The 21,771-nt window shown below is 37.0% G+C and overlaps 2 protein-coding genes across 2 annotated transcripts; both read left to right on the top strand.

The window, feature by feature from the left end:
* Positions 1-694: 694 nt before the first annotated feature.
* Positions 695-2,048, top strand: LOC132132598 (apelin receptor B). Its single transcript, XM_059545032.1, has one exon. It carries the CDS (start codon positions 784-786, stop codon positions 1,852-1,854), a length of 1,071 nt encoding a protein of 356 aa, XP_059401015.1. The 5' UTR covers positions 695-783; the 3' UTR covers positions 1,855-2,048.
* A 2,827-nt stretch (positions 2,049-4,875) lies between these two features.
* On the top strand, positions 4,876-7,365 carry LOC132132615 (CD209 antigen-like protein A). Its single transcript, XM_059545054.1, has 5 exons — positions 4,876-5,163; positions 6,029-6,238; positions 6,371-6,516; positions 6,788-6,885; positions 6,999-7,365. The coding sequence occupies exons 1-5, from the start codon at positions 4,986-4,988 to the stop codon at positions 7,147-7,149; spliced, it is 783 nt and encodes a 260-aa protein (XP_059401037.1). The 5' UTR covers positions 4,876-4,985; the 3' UTR covers positions 7,150-7,365.
* The last annotated feature ends 14,406 nt before the right edge of the window (positions 7,366-21,771 follow it).

The raw sequence follows: 21,771 nt of genomic DNA, 5'->3' as shown, positions 1-21,771 counted from the left end.
CCTGGAGGGCAGCACGTCAAACGCATTGAAATGGAAATTAGATCCATCGAATCGTCCAACTAATAGACCGTTGTTCACACTTCCACTATCTGTTCATTAAAATAACAATTTATCCGTGCAGGGCAAAAACACAGGTCCTGACATGTCAGATCGATCAGATGTTTCATTTGAAAAGTAATAAAACTCCTGAAAAGTAAATATATAAACCTTTATGCTTGTGTAGGCTATACAGTATATATATATATATATATATATATATATATATATATATATATATATATATATATATATATATATATATATATATATATATATATATATATATATATATATATATATATTATAAACATTTATATATATATACTAGTTATTCGCTATAAACAGCCAACATATAAAAAAACCCCCAGCTGTATCATCCTCTATTCTATTTTTGCAGCATTATTATTATTTCACGACTGTGATGTCTGTTTTGTGAATGTCCCTGCTGTTTTTCAGCAATTCTGCTTGTAAATATTTGTGCTTTTATATTTTGTTCACTAATCCGATGGTTTTTCCTGGAGGCTGCAGTGTGAAGCTCGATCTCGGATGGGGGTGGGTGGGGGGTCACTGTGGGAGAGGGGGCGGGGTCTGGGGTGAGGGGAGGGGAGATCCTGAGGGTTTAAAAGCCACTGTTTGTCCAGCTGAAAGCACATTCTGACCTGAACATATCACAAGCTCATTCTCTGTGATCATTTAGATCACTGATACTTTAAACACTGAAAGATCTTTGGAGGACTGAATGCCATGGACAACATGACTGCTGACTACAGCCAAGATGACTACGACGAGGCAGTAAACAACTCAATGTGTGACTTTGACGAGTGGGAACCGTCATATTCGCTGATTCCTGTACTTTACATGCTCATCTTCATCATTGGCCTCACTGGGAACGGTGTGGTCATCTTCACCGTATGGAGGTCCCAGTCCAAACGGAGAGCTGCGGATATCTACATTGGAAACCTGGCTCTTGCAGACCTGACCTTCGTGGTGACCCTGCCACTGTGGGCTGTCTACACCGCTCTGGGATATCACTGGCCCTTTGGCGTGGCCCTCTGCAAGGTCAGCAGCTACGTGGTGTTGCTCAACATGTACGCCAGTGTCTTCTGCCTCACCTGCCTGAGCCTGGACCGCTACATGGCCATCGTTCACTCCCTCACCAGCACTCAGCTGCGGACCAGAGGACACATGCAGGCCTCGCTGGCCGCCATCTGGATCCTCTCAGGTGTGCTGGCTGCACCGACGCTGCTATTCCGCACCACAGTGTATGACACTGAGACCAACCGCACCTCCTGCGCCATGGACTTCAGCCTGGTGGTGAGCGAACCAGGCCAGGAGACCTTTTGGATCGCCGGCCTCAGCATCTCCTCCACTGCTCTTGGCTTTCTGATCCCACTTCTGGCCATGATGGTGTGCTACGGATTCATCGGCTGCACCGTCACACGTCACTTCAACAGCCTGCGCAAGGAGGATCAGCGCAAACGTCGCCTGCTCAAGATCATTACCACATTGGTGGTGGTGTTTGCTGCATGCTGGATGCCCTTCCACATTGTGAAGACCATGGACGCTCTTTCATACCTGAACCTGGCTCCTGACTCCTGCACCTTCCTGAACCTCCTTCTTCTGGCCCATCCCTACGCAACCTGCCTGGCGTACGTCAACAGCTGCCTCAACCCACTCCTCTACGCCTTCTTCGACCTCCGCTTCCGCTCCCAGTGCCTCTGCCTCCTCAACCTGAAGAAAGCCCTTCACGCCAGTCCTGCCAGCTCCCTTTCTTCACAGAAGACCGAGGCCCAGTCGCTGGCTACTAAGGTGTGAGGAGGTGAGTGGAAGGGTGATGCAGAATTGGGGTGACAAGTAAGCATCTACCCTCCAACTGTTACATCCTTCACAAGAACTCAAAGGTAACTCCGTTGTTTTTGGGGACAAGCAGACTTTCCTTTTGTATCTGACTGTGGGAACTTGAGGAACCAGTTTCCCCCGTCCCGGGACTTTACATAGGTACTCTGTGTACTTGATGTAGTCTGTTTGTCTTGGAGACCACAAGCAGTACTCAGCCTCAGCTGCACTCCAGACGTGCGGGACAGAGTTGAGTGTATGCTGGGGAGAACGAGCAAGAGATTTTTTGTTGCCCTCCACCTCTACGTCTCTTATGGCCCCAGATTTGCTTCTGGAGCTTCATAGACTTACATGGAGCTGCAGGGTGGTGGGTGGTCCACGGAGGGGTTGCAGAATAATTTATGGACTCTTAAAACTCTTTGAAAATGTATTAGTGCATTTAACCATGCTCCTTACTGTCTTGTTTTTCTCAGTTGCTTGTTTATTTTTTGTCCTTTAAGCACTTGTAAATGAGGGGCAGAGATAAGAACCCTGGTGACCAGTCAGTCTTATCTAAACCTTCAAGATTGGGGAGGGAGGGATGGGTGTCTTACTTGAGAAGAAGTGTTGCAGCTTGATTAAAGACTTTCAGGGGGGAGGTGGGTGTTTTGGAGGAGACGAAAACATGGAGGGGGGTGAACTCAGACAGACAGATGGCAGTTGACAAATGTTGTCGGTGAAAAGGGACGTCCAATTAATAGGTGGCAGCTTCGACAGATGAGATACTGTGTGTGTGTGTGAGTGAGCTATAATTAAATGTGTGCCAGATGAATTTTTATTTTGAAATAAACTTCTGTATGATGCTTTTATGCAGTACTCTATGAATAAAACGTGTATAATGGATTTTTAAGTTTGTGCCTCTTTTTGAATCAACCGTTAAAGCTAATGGATTTAATGGTAACATTTCGTCATGTTTCTGTTTTTCTGTTAACGCGGGAGGGAACGAGAGTAGTTGCTTTGTCTCTTATTGTCCTCAGCCAGTTCAAAATCAAAGTAAGTGAAGCAGGTAAGCAGGAAATGCATGTTTAAACCTGATTTCCTTGCATTTCTTGTTTTGATAGTCAACACTATAAGGACCAATTTGCACTTATAAAAAAAAGATCATGTCATAACATTTAAGACTTAAGCCCTTTAAGTAAATATCGTCACATATTTGCGATTTTTTTTAAACCATTTGAAAGAATTTTGAAAGTGTTCCATTTTGATTGTATTTATTTAATGCATTTAATTATTGGAATATATGAGACATCTTTTTGATATTCTGCAACAACAACAATTTTTGAAGAAATGCATACTCTGCATATGGAGGGTCATCAGCCCCTAAACAGACCTCTAATGATTAAGGTCCCTAATAAGCTTTGGTCAGGACATAATCATTGTCGGAGAGACTGTGCTGATCTGAGGTCATTAGTGGCACTGATGTCTTCAGCATGGACTGATATTTGTCCTTCATAATAAAGGGTTTTTGATTATTAGCAATAACATAAACAACCGACATAACAACAGTGTATGCATCAAGAAGAAAAAAAATATGAAACCACAAAGGTTTAACACTTTATAAAAACTTTCTAATATATTTACAAAACATGGGAATATGTAAACACAAAAAGCACAAAAAACTGTACTTTTTAATTAATATATCAAAATAATTCATTTGTGGAGACATTTTCACACATTCCTTACTATGTATAAAAGTATTAGCTGAATATTATGTAAATGTGAGGAAACACTTAACACTGCATAATAGATATAAAATAGTGGACAGACTAAACATGCTACAGTACAGAGATTATGAGGCAGGTGAAACACATGTCTGTTGAGTGGAAACAAAAAGCAGAAGCAAGAGGCAGGGACTTTAAAATAGTAGAGGAAAAGTGAAAGAATAATGGATGTTTCTTTTATATAAATAGCCCATAGACGCAGCACAAGTGTGTTTTGTACTGTATGTGTGGGCTAGTGACCACCTTAGTGTTTATTGTGGCTTGTTTATTTGGTTTCCGTCAGGGCTGTGAAGTGAAACATATGCAGTAGAAGACAGGAAATTGATTTTTTGTTGACCGGTTTTATGTCCTATTTTAATACAGTGGAATGTGAGCTTGTATTTACAAATGAATAATTCAATAATGAATGTATAAATGGAAGAACAACAGAACAGGTCATGTGAAGCTGCTGCATGTTTCTGATGTCTGCTGCAAACATGTTCCTCTGTTCACAGCTGCTGGATGTGGGCACAGATCAAATGTTGGTCCAGTATTGCCGGCAGGTGTCAAATTATACCTTTAGGTTTTCAAAGAAAATCTGGATGATATTAGTGACATTTTCAAAGATGTTGTAAAGATTAAGAACAGTAATTGAATCTCCCTGATAAATGTGAATTTCATGGTATGAAGTTGTATGTGTTAAATGAGCTACTTGGGGGGGAGGCTGAAGTTGCATGTGTTAAATGAGCTACCATGGGACGGGAGGCTGCAGTGTCTGCAAATATTTATGTGGTGGAAGAGGGAAACCTGACAGTGTAAAGTCAAAGAAAGCCAGTAAAGCATGAAATCAAACATCAAAAAATCTTTTTTAACTCACTCCATAATTTTTTTTTTTATCTCTACACAATTCTGGTACTTTTTTTGATGTCAAAGTTTAATTATTAATTCTCTATATTTACACTATACAGTTTTTAAGATCTTACACTGATTGAATTAATGTAAATGTTAATATTTCCCCATTTTAAATTCTTATCATCCAATAAAAGGATACATTTTTGTGACATTTTTAAATAAAAGATCAAAAGGATTAACAATGCAGATTAATTTTCACAGCATTCTTTGGTCATATTTACCAAGGGTGCCGATTGGCCATGACTGTATATGCTTTAGACCCTAGTTTTAAATTGTCACCTCTCACTCCTTCCTGTCCTGGCAGCTCGAATGTCACATGATTCAAACTTAGATCACTAACATGTTTTTTTTTTAGTTCAGTGCCAGCTTCAGTTTTAAAGACTGGCTGATGAAATCTAAAGCAGTGAAGCCTAAACAAATGAAAACTAGAACAACCTACAGGATTAACACAGAGATACAATGTACAACACTGAGAGATTAGAGATAACCCATGCTATTTATGATGATGTGATGACTTGGACTGAGGAGAGAGCAGAAAGAGTGGAGATGATGGTAGATATCTATGACCGTGTGGATCCTGTCAGTCATCATGATCTCCCGTCACACACAGAGAAACACCACACACTTCAGCACACAGGTGGGTCATGCTTTATTTTAAGGTCTAATTCTTGCTATTAACAAACCATTAACTATTCATTTTTGCCTAAAATTCTCTTAATTTATTGTTTATTAATATTTAGTAATGTAGATTTTAAGTTTAGGTTTAGGAATGTAGATATGGTCATGCAGAATAAGTGCTTTATTAGTACTAATAAACAGCCAATATGTTAATAACAAGGAACTAGTTAACAGTGAGAATTGGTCACTATACTAAAGTGTTACCACAGGTAGTAATTTGTTTGATACACGTTAGCACTGTCAGAAAGAAGTATTGTAGTTTTCTCAGTTGCTTTGTCTTAACATTCTCTAAACTGTCAGTGCACATTTTGTAGTAATGTGTAACAAGTAAATTTATATCTGCATGTACATTTTTCACATTCATTACATGTAAAGTTATATATGGTGAACAGAAAATTGCAAGAAAATTACATTTAAGACCAAGCACATGCTTGGCAACTTAATTGGTTGGTTGGTAGTTTGCCAGTTTAGCAGACATGACAAGCACTCCATTACAATATTTTAGAATGTACACGTATGTAAAACAAATTCTGACAACTATAATTCACACAATGAGAGAACGTTAAGAAGTTGTGAAGGGTATGACAATTTCTCTGAGAATCAACTCATCAGTTTTGGTCAGCAAGCCATGTGTGTTTAGACACACACGCCAAAATGTGTATTTTGCTTGAATAAATAAGAAATTCAAATTAAGTGTGAACAATAAACTAACTATTCATAGATTTGAACTTATTGTTTTGAAACTGCAAGAGTAATGTCCTCTATGTCATAATAATGAAGCAGAAGTGTGAAGACACATTTAACCTCATATCTGTCATCCACAGGAAGTGTCTCAGTGGAGAACAGAAAGCACCCAGCACCTGTAGTGTGTTTGTGTCTGCTGTGTTTTCTTCTGCTGACTGCTGTAATGGTGCTGTGTGTGTGTTTCACCACCGAGAGAAAACAGTTACTAACACACATCAGTAACCTGACTGAAGAAAGAGAGCAGATAAAAAACAAGTTTGACAAACTCCAACATGGCCTTTATGAACAAGGTAATTGTATTTCTGCTGAAAACACTGAAAACTGATCATCTGTCTATCATTCAAGGCCATACAAATAAACACTGACTTGAACATCAAGTGAGAATACTGTATAAAGAAATGTCTAAACTAATATCTAAACAGATCAGCGTGCTGACAACTTTCAATGGATTTACTACAACTTCAGCTTTTATTATATTTCATCTGATTGGAAAAGCTGGAGTGACAGCAGACTATACTGTCATCAGAAACGAGCAGATCTGGTGATAATAAACAGCAGAGAGGAACAAGTGAGTGACAAAGCAAAGAATTTTGAGGTTTTTTTGTACACATTGACAAATACTGCTTGTTCTGTATTTTGCGGTGAGAGGAAGGTATTTGCTTGCATTGTGAGTATTTGCAGCACACGTGTTTGTCAAACTGATGAAGATTTTTTCCTTAATTTGCTGGCGTTTTTTTCTATTTGCATTTTTTTCTATTATTTTCTTCAGTTGCACCCCATTGAACTCTCTCGGCCACTGCAATTTAAAGATTCAATATATCTCTGTTTCATCAAAACAGGAGGTTTTACAGAAGGTTGTTGGGAGTTATAAATTTTGGATTGGTTTGAAAAAATCAGGAAAGTGGGAATGGACTGATGGTGTAACATTGACAAATGGGTGAGAAATCACTGAATTTTAGCCTGAAATTAGCCTGAAACAATTTCTGCAGTTGGTATCATATCATACTAAGTCTACTGAAAACAAAACAATCTGCTTAATTGTTGTTTCAGCTACTGGAGTTATGGATATCCACGTTCATACGGTGATTGTGCTCAGATGTCCTCAACAGGTTGGGAAGATGGGTCATGTACTTATACGAAAAAATTTATCTGCAAGAGAACAATATGTACATACAGTAAAATAAACCTATCATGTTTTTGAAATGCAATACCTCTGCTTTATAATTCGAACTATATTATTAAGTACAAATCATTTTGAAATTTGAAATTTGTACTATGTGATTCATCTGCTTTTTAAATATGTAAATAAGTGGAAATACAAGTTATATTGTTCATACAAGTTATTTTTTAACGATATATCTATTTATGTTATACCGCTTCTCTCACAAAAAAAAAAATCCTTGTGTGTGTAAACATGCCTGGCTATAAAAGCTGTTTCTATTATATTCTATTTTATTCTATAACTGCTAAATGTTATATATGTAAATAATTAAAGATATCCACTCCATTGAAGTCTCTGGATATTGCTTATGAGAAAGGGTCAGTGGTCTGGTGTCCTGAAGAGGGTCACTTAAGCAGTTTTTTCTCCCTGCTGGTCATATCAGCAGCAACCAAAGCCAGTAGACAGACTGATGGTCCTTCATTCTCCTCTGTGATTGTAGTGATACATGGATCACTGATTATGTGTGTGTATTTCGTCATCAAAGACTCTTAACGAAGACTCTTAACAACTGCAACTCAATTACAGAAGCTTTCATCTACTTCATTTCCACAAACAGTGAACTCAATGGTATCATGTACTCGGATCCCAAATACTTGCTTGATGAAAAGGAAAGCCTGTGACAGCTATTGTAAATTAAATAAAATAAAAAATGTAACAATAAATAAAACTCGATATAATCTATTGTTTATCTGTTAGATTACATTATTTGTGAAGCAAATACTATAAAATTATGGAGATCAGCCAAATCAAATGCAGATATTGTAATTTGTAATCTAATTTGAATCCTAAAATCTGTTAACTGAGTGAGTGTGATTAATTTGACTAAAACAGTAATCCCAGCAATTTATACAGCAATTTAATATTTGGCCAAATGATGCCTTCCCTAGTAAAAAATACATATACAAAAATGTATTTGAAATACATTTATTTACTACAAAAACATTTACATATTATATATATATATATATTATTATATTATATATTATATATATTGGGTTAAAAGTTACCCAACAGTTGAGTTAATTATTTATATTAATTAACATCAGTATTTTTATTAAAAATTATTTAATACAACCATATTTTGAAACTACTTTTGTTGTAAATTACAGATTTTATTTTAATATGCAAATAACACATTTACAAATATATTTTACAATATTTTATTTAAATGTACAAGAATGTGCAAAAATACAACTGACATTTGTATTTTGACAAATGTGCAAATACAGTTCACAGCTGTGGCCTAATGGTTAGAGAGTTGAAAGTCGCAGGTTTGAGTCTCGGTGCTGGCAGGAGTTGTAGGTGGAGGGAGTTAATGAAGAGCACTCTCTCCCACCCTCAATACCCATGGCTGAATTGCCCTTGAGCAAGGCCCTGAACCCCCAGTTGCTCCCCAGGTGCTGGATCTATAGCTGCCCACTGCTCCGGTGTGTTCACTTCTCACTGCTGTGTCTGTGCACTTGGATGGGTTAAATTCAGAGCACCAATTCTGAGTATGGGTTACCACACTTGGCAAATGTTATGACTTTCAAATAAAATGAACATAACATATAATTATAAAACAAAAAATAATCATAAAATAAATGTACTAGCTGCTGGACCTACTGATGATCAATAAAATAAAGTTTTTTATTGATTAAACACAAAGTTTTTAAGGAGGAGACAGTGTGCAGAAGACACTATTAAAGACGGTGTGTTCCAAAAACTCTCAAATGGGAGCAGAGGGCTTTTGGTAGTAGATGTCATATTCAAAGTAAAGTTTGAAACACAGATCAACTGCTTGTAGTATCGTCTTCTGTTCCATCGCCTCCCTGTTTAAAATAATAAAAACTTGGGAGGATTTTTCCTTGTCACCAAGCACCAGGACATGTGGATTCTGGCTTGTCTTGTGATTCAAGTACAGCACTAATAAGTGCCAACCTTAAAAGAATAAAATAAAAATAAAAAGTTCAGTTTACATGCATTGTGATGATATTTCATTGATACACTCACTTTACAAATGAGTGAATTTAAATGAGTTAAAGCTATAGCGAATTTAAATGGGTTAAGGTGATAATTCACCCAAAAATGAAAATTCTGTCATCATTTTTTTTTTCAAAATATCTTCTTGGAACGATTTGTATTGTACAACATGTGTCTTATACAAAACAAATAAAGGGGACTTGACTACACAGGGCACTGTCATTTTTAAGTTTTGCTCTTACTTACAGGTTGAATGTCAATGAAGGACCGCTTCATTTCCGTATATGATGTGCACACCATTTTTCCATTTGTGTGGTATGGTGCAGATGGCAGGAAGATAGGAAGGGTTTTAAAGACAATTTCTGCACGAAGGCCTTTAAATGACAAAAGTACAGAGAAAGCACAATTAGAAAAAAAAAGTTCACAGTTTAAATTTTTACAGTCTTTGTGGGGATCTACTATCATTTGCACTAAGAGACAGACTAAACCAGTTTTCACTCCCTCCAGAAAATTTGTGGCAATATTTGTGGCTAATGTGAGTAAATTTTACCACCCTTTACCCTTTAACTGATTTGGACTTGTAGGGAGGAACAAAAGTACACTGTAAATGAAAGGAAGCTTTGTTGGACGGAATGCGGCAATTCACTTATTTCAACTCATGTCTTTTTTCATAATTTTTGGAAGTCTTAGGTCTAAGTAAAATTGAAAACTTATGTATCATTAATTTAAATAGGTTACTTACCTTGAAATGTTTCAGTTAACAGGCAGAAATTCTATTGTTGCAATTTTTCCTTCACGAAAAAGTCCATTGTCTAAAAAATAAGTATAAACACATTTAGTACAATACATTTAAAAAACATGTCAATCAATCTAGCTTCATAAGAGAAATTGCTGTAATTATAGGGTATTCTGATAGATGCATAACAATATTCAATATGAATAAACCTTTAAAACACTTTCACCACAATTAATTAGTGCTGGACTGGTGCGCTAAGACGAATATGGTTTCTGTTTTACGCTCCCCTCTTAAAGGTTGGTTGTAGGAGTAACTGATGCTTTGTCAATGAGTCTTTGTTTTGATTGTGGCTGTTTTGACACCACCCAGGTCAGTCGAGAGCATGGGAAAAGAGGTAAGCTAGTCCTAGAGAACTCAGAAACACACTTAGGCCTCTTGTCCAAATAGCTCCAAAGTTGAACATCAAGGCAGTGAAAGCTCATTTTGGAAAATGTGCTGTTCCTTAATAATACAACCCAAAGAAATCTCCAGCCTTGAGGTGCGGTCACATTAGGGAAATTTCACTGTCCCTTTACACTGTCTATTGTCAATAGTGTAGTGATGTACGAAGCACAGGTCACACTAAAGTCACTTTTTATGACCAAATTTCTGCTGTTTAGCGTGGTAAATTCACATTCAAAATGGGGAACTTTTCACCTTCACACGAAACCCTGGTTCATGTGAATCCCTATTGAAATGATTTCATCCACAAAATTTCATCAAGCAACAATGTGACCGCACCTTTAGCGAAAAAGGGAAAGACCCAGTCCAGACACGATCCATTATAAATCAAGGCAACAGAGCAAGTCAGGCAAAAATAACTCTTGAGGAAACGTGTGTGGTTTTACTAGGCCAGAACAATGGTATGAGAGGGTGGCTCAAGAAACAGCCTCGTTCCGGAGGGCTGTGATGGCTACAGTAGAGGGAAACTAGTGATGACCCCCAAGGAGCTTGTGGAAGACTCATGGCTTCCTGCCCTGGTTTATGCCTCCTGTGCCTCCTCCAGTGTGAAGAGGGGCTCTAGTGCACAGGATAGGGGTCGCAGGACCAGAGAAGGTGCGGGGGTCTGATGAGGGAAAGTTCCTGTCCAGGGAAATCCTGTCTTTCAACTGCATCACATCGCAGTTCAGGACCCTCACTGTGTCTTCGGGTCCCTTAGAGATAGTTATCTCAAAACTCCAGCTCTGGAGATTGTCTGACAAAGCAGGCCACACTTCCTCGACACTTTATGAATGAACCCGAGGTCACAGAGAGCGTATGCCAGGAGCAGAGGAGTTTCTGAATAACAGAAATAGGCCAAAGGTCATCAACACCTTCAGCATACACTTTTACAAATAAAGGTGTAACAGGTTAAAGATTTAACATCCACGGAATCTTTCCATTTCACAAAAGGTTCTTTAAAGTGGAAAATGGTTCTTTAGATTATTAAAATGTTCTTTAGACTAAAAATAAATGGTTCTTTTATTAACTGTTCAGGAACCCAAAATGGTTTTTCTATGACATCTGTGAAACCCCCTTTTGGAACCTTTATATCTAAGAGTGCAAGCATCTGAGGTTCTTCCTGCATGAGAAGTGAGATGAAAGACTGAATATAGTTGGTTGTAGAGACATGTCGGTGATATGCATGATGCGATCGCACCGGATCTATGGGTGTGAGACCAGGAGGACTCATCCTCCCTGATACACAAAAAATCCCTTCATGAGAGCCTCTATTCTCTCTATTGTGAGCGCTGGTTTTAGGGCCGTCTCAAGCTCTCCCTCTCTCAGGCCTGTCACTGGAGCTAAATGACTTCCCTGTCATCAGCTGAGTCCACAGCCGGTTCAGCTGCAGGCATTCAGACGAGCTGAGCTGACAGCTCACTCCTGATCACAGAGGCTCACAGTGGCACAGTGGTATGCAGTAAATCAAATGAGGCTGAGTTACATAATATGTCCTTAATGGGAAAACATTACCTACCTTTGTGGGTCATATGCCATTTCATGCAGTCAATTGATGACTAATATGAGGCAGAGCAACAACTTACTGCGTGATGGAGCCTAGAGAATATCCCTAAAATGCAAGATATGGGGCAAAATGCCGTTTGAGATTGTGTTTCATATTTACATCACATAGTTAAGAAATATCACATATTTCTAAGTAGGCTAAGTGCAATATCACACTTGTGCAAATGTGATGCACATCTTATACAACGGCTCATTAAGAAGTTAATATTGTGTTATTTGAGTGACACAATGTTGCCTGTTTTGCTTAATTTTGCCAACCAGAAGATAAAGACAAATCAGAACTGTTCATCTCTGAGCAACCCACAGCCGAATTTCATTTCTTAAACCACGTTTTGAATGAATTTGGTGAACCATTTGGCGCATTGAACTACTGGCCATAGTTGTGTTGGCTTTGAAGTGGCGCTGCACAGACCGATCATTGTTTGACATCAAATTACCGCAAGAGCGATTCAAAAGCAAAAGGAGAACATATCGGTTCCTTGTCATAAGACTCCTGACAGATGTGATTTGATAATTTAATAGTGCATGAAATTACTTAATAGCTGAAAAATAGCGAAGAAGCAGAATTTTATTTATTTTTTTCTTAAAATAATTGTACATTTATTTAAATTTTCATTCCTTTTTTTTGTAACACTTAAACCAAAAAGAAGACATAAGAAAGTTTATGTAACCCTCCCCAGGCCTTACAAGTAATGGGGAAGATGTAAAAGAAGGGCAACAACCACAGTGTGTTTCCTTGTGAATACAAACAAATTTATTGAACGCAAATGGTAATAAATGACAAAGAAATGAAAAAAAAAAAAAACTAGAAAAAAAAAGAAAAAACAAACAAACAAAGGTTTCACCCACTACATACCATAGGGTTCCCCAATCCTATACAATGGCAATTCCACTGCAAAGAATACACTCAATCACAGCACAAAACCATATAACACTACAAGTGTAAAAGAGAACCCCAACACTCACTTGACTCAAACCACTACAAATTGTGCCCCATCACCTTAAAAGAGTGACCCATGGATACAAGAATGGGAACCCCTCCGTCGTTGGTTAAAAAACAAAAACAAAACAAAAACACAAATCACAGTCCCACTATAAATTCAAGCCACTTCATCACAGTGTACAGTTTTAAAAGTCATATCTTACAATCCAACATCAAGCCACCAATATTTTAGATAAAAGTAAACAATAATCATGCATCATCTGTAAAAACAAAGAAAATACAATTCATGATTGCCCCTTTAAAATATTAGAATTAAAAACACTTAACACAATAATAATAATAATAAAAACTTCACATACTCCAATAATTCAATTAGAATCAGGACCTGTGTTAATGAATAAATCTACTCAATTCTTTAAGGCACCCACCAGTTTATATATTTTTTAAGCACACTATAAAAAACAAACAAACACACGTTAAAACTGAACACACTAACTATAACCATGAGAGTCACAGCTCTTACCTCCACAATTTACATTTAATAATGTTCAGAATCAGAATCAGAAAGAGCTTTATTGCCAAGTATGCTTGCGCATACAAGGAATTCGTTTTAGTGACATAAGCTTCCAGTAAACAGAGACAACAACACACAGACAAAAAAAAAAAAAAAAAAAAAATTTACAGGAGAATTACAAATTGGCAAATAAATAAGTGTATAAACAATTGTGCTATAAATGATAATGGAATAGGAAGTAGGAAGGCAACGACTAGTTTCATTATCACACAGCGTTGAAACATACCACACAGCTTCCCCTGCTTAACACAAGGTCCCACAAAGAGAAAGGCCAGAAAGTTTAAGTATGATTTTCCCCTTTATAGTACTTGGACTTATGGGATCTGTAGTCCAACACATTTGTAGTCCCAAACAAGCCTAATATGGAGCCAATACCAATGCTACCTCCATCCCATTACATTTAATTGCTGGTTTTAAACTTGATCTTGGTGTCAGTACTTTTATATTGTTCACTTGAAGACTTGTTTTAGATGTCTGGAATCAGAGTTAAGTGTCCATTAAAATAGGATTCTGTTTAACAAGAATCTGTCCTTGTGCATGGCAAGAAAACATGTCATTTGTAAGTGTGTGTGGTTTGCAGTTTGTTCATCTTCTGCATCTGCTCTCACTGTTTGAAAGTGACATGACATTCAGCCAAGTATGGTGACCCATACTCAGAATTCATGCTCTGCATTTAACTCATCCAAAGTGCACACACAGAGCAGTGAACACACACACACACAGTGAACACACACCCAGAGCAGTGGGCAGCCATTTATGCTGCGGCACCCGGGGAGCAGCTGGGGGTTCAGTGCTTTGTTTAAGGGCACCTAAGAACGACTTCCCCCGTTCCTGACCATCGTACCAGTAAACAGACTAATGTTTTTCATACCTCAAAAGTAGATATTAGATAAAAGTAGATCTCTACAGTGTTGCTGCAACAGTTTAGCTTAGGGCTGGCACTGGGTTAGAAAGATGGACAAATCTTCTTTGAAACAAGACTGTTCGAAGGGTCTTTGAAACAAGATCTTAATAGTCTATGAATCTGATCAAGGGTAATGACACACTTCAAAAAGCAATAGCAATCAATATTTTCTTGACTGTCATATGAAACCACCCAGATGCAGAGTGCACTAAGAAAGCTCTAAAATGGCCTTTTGCTGCTTTTCAACATTTGGACACTGTTGGTGTAAAGCATCTCTTGTCTGCAAAAACAAGGAGATGCCACACACAGACAAACACACACACACGCACACACACACACACACACACACACACACACACACACACACACACACACACACACACACACACACACACACACACACACACACACTCTTTTCCAGACAGGTGTAAAAACCATCACCTGGTGTTAGAAACAACAGAAAGCCTGATTTGAGCCTGTGGGGAAGCTGAGCTACACCTTGTTTTTAGGCAACCTTAAAAAACTGGCGATGTGACCACAAGTTTATGTGAAGAGTTATTCATTTTACTCTTCTTGTGATGGAGAGAGGCCCATGGAATAATATATATATTTTTTATGTTCAAGGACTCGTGCTTCTTGTATCTGAACAGTTACAGATATATGTGTTAGTGCAGGAAGTTAAAATATGAGTCTATACTGTTGGAATGGTGTTAGCTCTAAACTGCTGGATGATACAAGTTTGTCAAATTGGTAGGAGTGGGGTAATTTAAGCCAAAAAGTCATAGGCTAAGTTGAGCCAGTGGCTCACCCCTTTTAATGATTATAAAGTATTATTTTACTGTAATTATAAATTATTTTTTATACGAATTTTGGACGAAAATGTTTTTTTTTCTTTTTTTTTCGGAAATATTAAAATAGGTCTTGTTTATGAAAACTGGCCATTGGACTTTTTATTAAATTGTATTTCCCTGCAACCTTGTTGAGTCCTGTTAGCCCAGTTCTGTAAGTTGTTATTTTTATTTTTCATTTTACATTTTATTTTGTTCTAAAAAACATGTCTTTAGCCACTTGCAGGAAAAACACCCTGGAATCTGAATGAATGGCCAGTCCTTCTCTCACACATAAGAAGTCATTTTGGGAAAGCCATATTTTGAAAGCAGTTTATTCTAGATCCAAAGTGATTATTCCCAGAAATGCACCACATCCTGAAGTTTATGTACATATTTAAGTTAGACCCATCACTGTCATGTACTCACTTTAAACCAGTGTTGGGAAGTTTACTTTGAAAATGTAATAGATTACAGATGACAACCCTATTTAAAATGTAATAATAAGTAGTGTAACTATTTCAATTACTTTTCGATTTTTGAAGTTATGAAACTGATTACATTTGCTTATTTCTGGTTATTTTTCTAAATTTCTAATGAATGTTTTTAAATGTTATTTATTTTCAAACATTTAAACCAGGCATGGTTAAACTTACAGAAGTAACCAACACTGATTATTATCAGACTTTTAAAGTCCTTCATCACTTCTATTAAGATCAGTTTTAAATAGCCGCCACAATACATGTTGGGAAACAGCGCCACCTGCGGGTTCACCTACAATTTAAAGCCGTGTGGCGTTTATGGCAGTGAAGCAGAAACCAGATATATCTGCGCCAAAAAAATAAAATAAAAAAAAATAAAAATTAAAAAAAAATTCAAATGACATACATTTCAGTGCTTCTAAAGAATTACATGTTTTCAGTGCTTTTTATTTTTAGTTTGTTCCAATGGGTTTGTACAGTGTCCGCATCGGATGGGTTTGCTGCCAAAAAGCTCTTTCTTTTTTTTTCTTTTCGTTACATCTGACCATTGAAGCCAGTCCTTGTTTGAAGTTCCAGTTGTGTCTGACAACTGAAACGCTCCTTCTCACCGTGCATTAGGACGATATAGACACACGTCCTCTTCCAGGCAGATTTGTAATATTTTTAGTTGATTGGATCTACTTAATTATTGCCCTGATGGTGGAAGTGGGGATTTTCAATGCAATTTCCTTACAGCCACTTTTTATTGTGTGAAGCTCTTGTTCTGCACATCAGAACTATATTCTTTGGTTTTTCTCATTGTGATGGATGATTAAGGGAATTTGGCTTTTGTGTTCCTCATTATTATAATCCTGTGGAACAGGAAGTCATAGTTGGACAGTTTCATGCTTCTAGTCACCCTGATGTGCTAAAAAAAAAAAGTAAATAAGAATGGGAACATATTTCAGAGTAATGTTACTCATAAGAATTTCCAGGCGTCAATAATTGTTGCCAAAATGCTTTGGAGAAAAACATTTATTTCATAATGTGAGTTTCCCCGCACGTTCAATAGTTTTACTTCAATGAAAGGTTAGAATTTTGTGATTTTTTTATTTATTTTTTATGAAAGATCAAAAAGATAAATGATGCAGATTTATTTTCTCAGCCACCTTTGCTCATATTTACCAAGGCTGCCAATATTAGTGGAGGGCACATATAATTTCAAGTCAGTAATATAATGTGAAAAGTTTGGATTGCAAAGAGCCCACTCCTTTTTTTTCTTTGTATACGATACTTTAAAATTAATTACTGAATAATATGTTGTTCTTTACTTTTCAGTATATCATTCTGAAAATAAAAAGGCACATCAAATACACTTTGATTGCACATCCCAGTTTTCTATTAATACAGATTTCTAAACCTTTCCAAAATAATAGATGCAGTGATAGATGAAATGCAAAACGGCTTCTTTTCTTGTCCACAAAATTCACAGGTAAATTCAATGTTTAGTTGAAATCTTTCCAGAACATGCTGAACTGGATAAATTCTATGTAATAATTTGTAAAACACTTCTTTTATTTCAAAACTTCTTTGATATTTTTCAAGCTATCCCAATAGATATGACCAAATAGAGAAGACCAGAAAATCCTTACAGGAAGAAAAGAGTCAGAACAAAGAGCATTTATAAGCTTAATGATGTCTTAGTATCACTAAGATGCTAATTAGAATTTTTGAACGAAACAAGAAATATCCATTCAAATTAATTATCTGTTTTACTAGAATATTCCCTCTTTAAACGAAGTATGATATAATATAGTGATTTACATATGCCAAATATAGTTTTTTCTTAAATAAATTGTATTCTTCTGGGTATTTAAACATGTAATTGAATAAGTCTGAATGAAAATTTACCCATAGAGTAAGATCTGGGGTTCTAACATTCCGACACGCGCACGTGATTGGACAGAAAGTGAGGCCTCGGTTTTCATTGATCACGTGACTCCGGCACAGAGCTTCGTGAGAAATTGCTCTGCTTCCTCGATACCATACGCACTTTGAAGCTTCAGGGTCATTTATGTAACATCACTTGTCACTACTTGCCTGTTTTACCCACCTGTGTGATTTTCCCCTTCCTTCCTGGATTTATGTTCTCTTGTGCAATCTGGAAAGACCTGTAAGAGAAAAACAAAGTTACCAGCTCATTCCTTCAGGTGTTTGTGCTACTTTACTTTCTGGAATGAGTTCACTGTTGATCCGCTCTGGTTGTTGTTTACTGTCTACCACTGTGTCATTCACCTGTCTGTCATTTGAATTACCTGTTTCATCAAATGTACTCACCTTTGCCATTTGAGCCTTTGTTTCCTGACATTTCCATGCTACCAGGGCTCGTCTATGGCAATCAGCCAAGTAAACCATTTTACTTAAGTGTGCTATTGAGAGTAACATCTATATAATATATATACTAAAAAGGACCAGACAAAATTCCAGTAAACATTGTATAACGGCATCCATTGCAAAGTGATTTGTGAATTTGTAAGTAACAAGAGTTTCCTCCATTGAGCAATAGTAATGAATCTGTGATTTCCCCACTTAGTGGTGGATTCTCCAACTATATGACACATTTATGGATGACATAAAGGCTTTATCTGTCATGAATACTTGTGCTGACCATTAGTTTTATATCAATCTTGTGGTCAGTTTAATCATATTGTAGTGTTTTAGTAACATGTAGCTAGACAAAAAATGCATTACATTTATAGTTTATTTGTATTTAATTAAATTAGAGAAAATAAACCCACTGGCCTAAATTGTATTTTATTCCTATTTTGTTCATTTCTTTTAATTAGGGTCATTTGTATTAAGTCATAATAAAGTTTGTATGATTCTCATTTCTTCCAAATGTAGGCTAAATGTCATCTACACATGTAATAGTGACATAGATTTCTTTGAAAAACAAAACTGTCACTGTTACATTCCTAATAGAAATTATCACAATAGTTTCTTAGAAAAACAACATGTTAGTCATGCAAATAAGAGTTTACCTCAACCAATTAAGAGACACTTCCTCCTGTCTGTGAAGAGTTGCGTGCTGGAGGCATGGCTGAATAAGTGAAACTGTTAGAGGGTTATAGGAAAAGGAATGATTTCTTATCATAGAATGTATATATGTAGTCACCTGATGAGGCTGGAAACTCCTTATAACACATGATGTTAGGGAATTTAAAAGACAAACCGAGTTAGAACTTGTGATTCCTCACAATCTTTTTCTTTTGACCCATAGATGACAAAATCTCATCTCAACAGATTTAACGAATGCCAGTTTTGAAGTCAAATATAACCTTTGTGTCACTGGAAAATGATCTGTGATATACTGCAAAATATCAAAGTGTTTGTGTCTGTTTGTTCAGGAGAGTTTTGTGGACACATGAATGTTTTTAATATCTGGCTAAAAAAAAAAATTTTCATTCTGGAGAAAGAAAGATTCCAATCAAAACGCAAACATCTAACTGGCCAAAAGCTAAATGCAGGTGCTCAACCACAAAACCTTTCAAACAGGAAATTCAAAGTTGGCACACCAAATCCAAATGCCAAAAGTTCCAAATGTAAAACAATATTTAATCATGATCTCACCACAGGGGATGTTTAGAGCCTAAAAGCTCTTCGTCAGAGTTTCTTCATATTTTTCTAAACACACACACACACACACACACACACATTTTGTGCTATGGCAAATAATTGATATCTATTTCCATTAATAACGCAAAAATAAATGCACCTTGTTCTAAAACTTAGACCTATCACGAGATTGTTATCGTGTTATCGCGGTTCAGTGGTGTTAAAAAAGTGCAGATATTTAAATTAAAAGATACTTTTGCTGTTGTCGTTCTCACAGTGTATATTACTGCTTATGTAAGTATCGGCTGAAGAACAAGATTGGTTTGTTCACACGTACAACATAAGTGGTAGAAGCCACAGGGCTAAACAAAATTATTATCGTTAAACGTGACGTGGGCGGGGATTCTCATACGGTCACACTGTTTATGACGTCACTCTACGCAGCTCATGTATACGTTCAGCGAAGCGCTCTCCTTCAGACAGACAAAGTAAGGAGCTAACGCTTGAGAAGTCATCCTCACCGCTGAAATCCCGGAACGCGTCCACTCTCTACGTTCTGAAATGGCGAAGAAAGGTAAAACAAATGAACCAATCTGTTTAAATGAGTTTTATATAATAATCCAGGTGAATAAGACAGCAGTTTACGGTCTAATTTACTGACTTTCGATTGTTCCTCGTACAGAGCAAGCCGCTGTTGTCGAGTGCGCGCGGCAGTTGCGCAGAGTTGGAGACCTGCTAAACTGGAAATACATGTTGCTGGAGTTCATAACAACACTTCAGAAGCAAGAGACCGTCGGCAAAAGGTGAAAAAGACACCCTTTGGGAAGGAATCTGAGAATACTGAACCAGTATGGACCCAGAACCTGAAGAGGATTCATATCCGAGGACGAGGTGCATCGTCTTCCAAAAACAAAAAAAAAAATGTTGAACAGGACCATGGCCTTCCCAGAGCAAGACACGGATACGATGGCCCTCGTGGATAATTTCTGTGCTCTTCTGAGCCATGTTTATCTCTGGATGGATTCTCTGCGTGGTTTGAACTGTTTGTCAGAAGAGTTTTCATTCATGAAGTCGAAGGCAGGGTGCGGTGAAGTTGGACATTCATTAGACATTAGTTCTTTTCTTCGATATTAATTCATATGTAATCGCGTAATAGTCATGGATCACGCTGTATCTTGTCCAGATCACAACCAAAAAACTAAATCTAAAAATGGGAAAAATAATATTATTCTATTGTGTAACTGTTTTTTAAGTATTAGAATTGAAAAAGTCCTCACAACATTTTGGCAAGTCAAGTTAAGGAGTCACAATCCACATAAACTTGGTTAAATATATGCATTATTCCATAAAAACACAAAACATATGATCCTTTTGCATGTGTAGTTTTTTTTAGCTAAAAGACTAAGTATAGATTAAGACAATGTTTTAACGTTGTATGATTAATATATCTGTAATAAGTCTGTAAACGAAATGTCTTAATGAAATAAATCTATTTTATATATATTTAACCTTGTGGTTGTCTTATCTAAATATCTCAAATTACCTACAATGCATTTATACATGCAGCATATAATACACAACTTAGATTATATGTGTGTGTGTGTGTGTGTGTATTTTTGTTGAATTTTTGAAATATTTAAATCTCTGTAACTTCCTGGTCATGTGACCTGATGATAGATATCACACCAGTTGTAATATCTTTGCACAGCCTGACACACATTCACAACCTGGATTTTGGAAAAATAATTTTGTATTTAAATCTATAGAACTTCCTGGTAATGTGCCCTTATGTTACCACACCCACTGCATTCATAAACACATTTCATACAAACCCGATTCCAAAAAAGTTGGGACACAACAAATTGTGAGTAAAAAAGGAATGGAATAATTTACAAATCTCATAAACTTCGATTTTATTCACAATGGAATATAGATAACATATCAAATGTTGAAAGTGAGACATTTTGAAATGTTATGCCAAATATTGGATCATTTTGGATTTCATGAGTGCGACACATTCCAAAAAAGTTGGGACAGGTAGCAATAAGAGGCCGGAAAAGTTTAATGTACATATAAGGAACAGCTGGAGGACCAAATTGCAACTTATAAGGTCAATTGGCAACATGATTGGGTATAAAAAGAGCCTCTTATAGTGGCAGTGTCTCTCAGAAGTCAAGATGGGCAGAGGATCACCAATTCCCCCAACGCTGCGATATCAGAAAGGAGTTTTTCAGAGAAAAATTGCAAAGAGTTTGAACTTATCATCATCTACAGTGCATAATATCATCCAAAGATTCAGAGAATCTGGAACAATCTCTGTGCGTAATGGTCAAGGCTGGAAAACCATACTGGATACCCATGATCTTCGGGCCCTTAAACAGCACTTCATCAGATACAGGAATGCTACTGTAATGGAAATCACAACATGGGCTCAGGAATACTTCCAGAAAACATTGTCGGTGAACACAATCCACCGTGCCATTCGCCGTTGCCGGCTAAAACTCTATAGGTCAAAAAAGAAGCCATTTCTAAACAT

Source organism: Carassius carassius, chromosome 49 (genome assembly GCF_963082965.1).
Source record: "Carassius carassius chromosome 49, fCarCar2.1, whole genome shotgun sequence".
Taxonomy (NCBI): domain Eukaryota; kingdom Metazoa; phylum Chordata; class Actinopteri; order Cypriniformes; family Cyprinidae; genus Carassius; species Carassius carassius.
This window is presented reverse-complemented; position numbering and strand designations above follow the sequence as displayed.

Bases quoted from the DNA above. Each gene is read 5' to 3' on its own strand.
- LOC132132598 (XM_059545032.1), top strand. From the start codon at position 784: ATGGACAACATGACTGCTGACTACAGCCAAGATGACTACGACGAGGCA.
- LOC132132615 (XM_059545054.1), top strand. From the start codon at position 4,986: ATGTACAACACTGAGAGATTAGAGATAACCCATGCTATTTATGATGAT. The intron at 6,239-6,370 runs GTAATTGTATTT...ATATCTAAACAG, and splicing joins ACATGGCCTTTATGAACAAG to ATCAGCGTGCTGACAACTTT. The intron at 6,886-6,998 runs GTGAGAAATCAC...TTGTTGTTTCAG, and splicing joins GGTGTAACATTGACAAATGG to CTACTGGAGTTATGGATATC.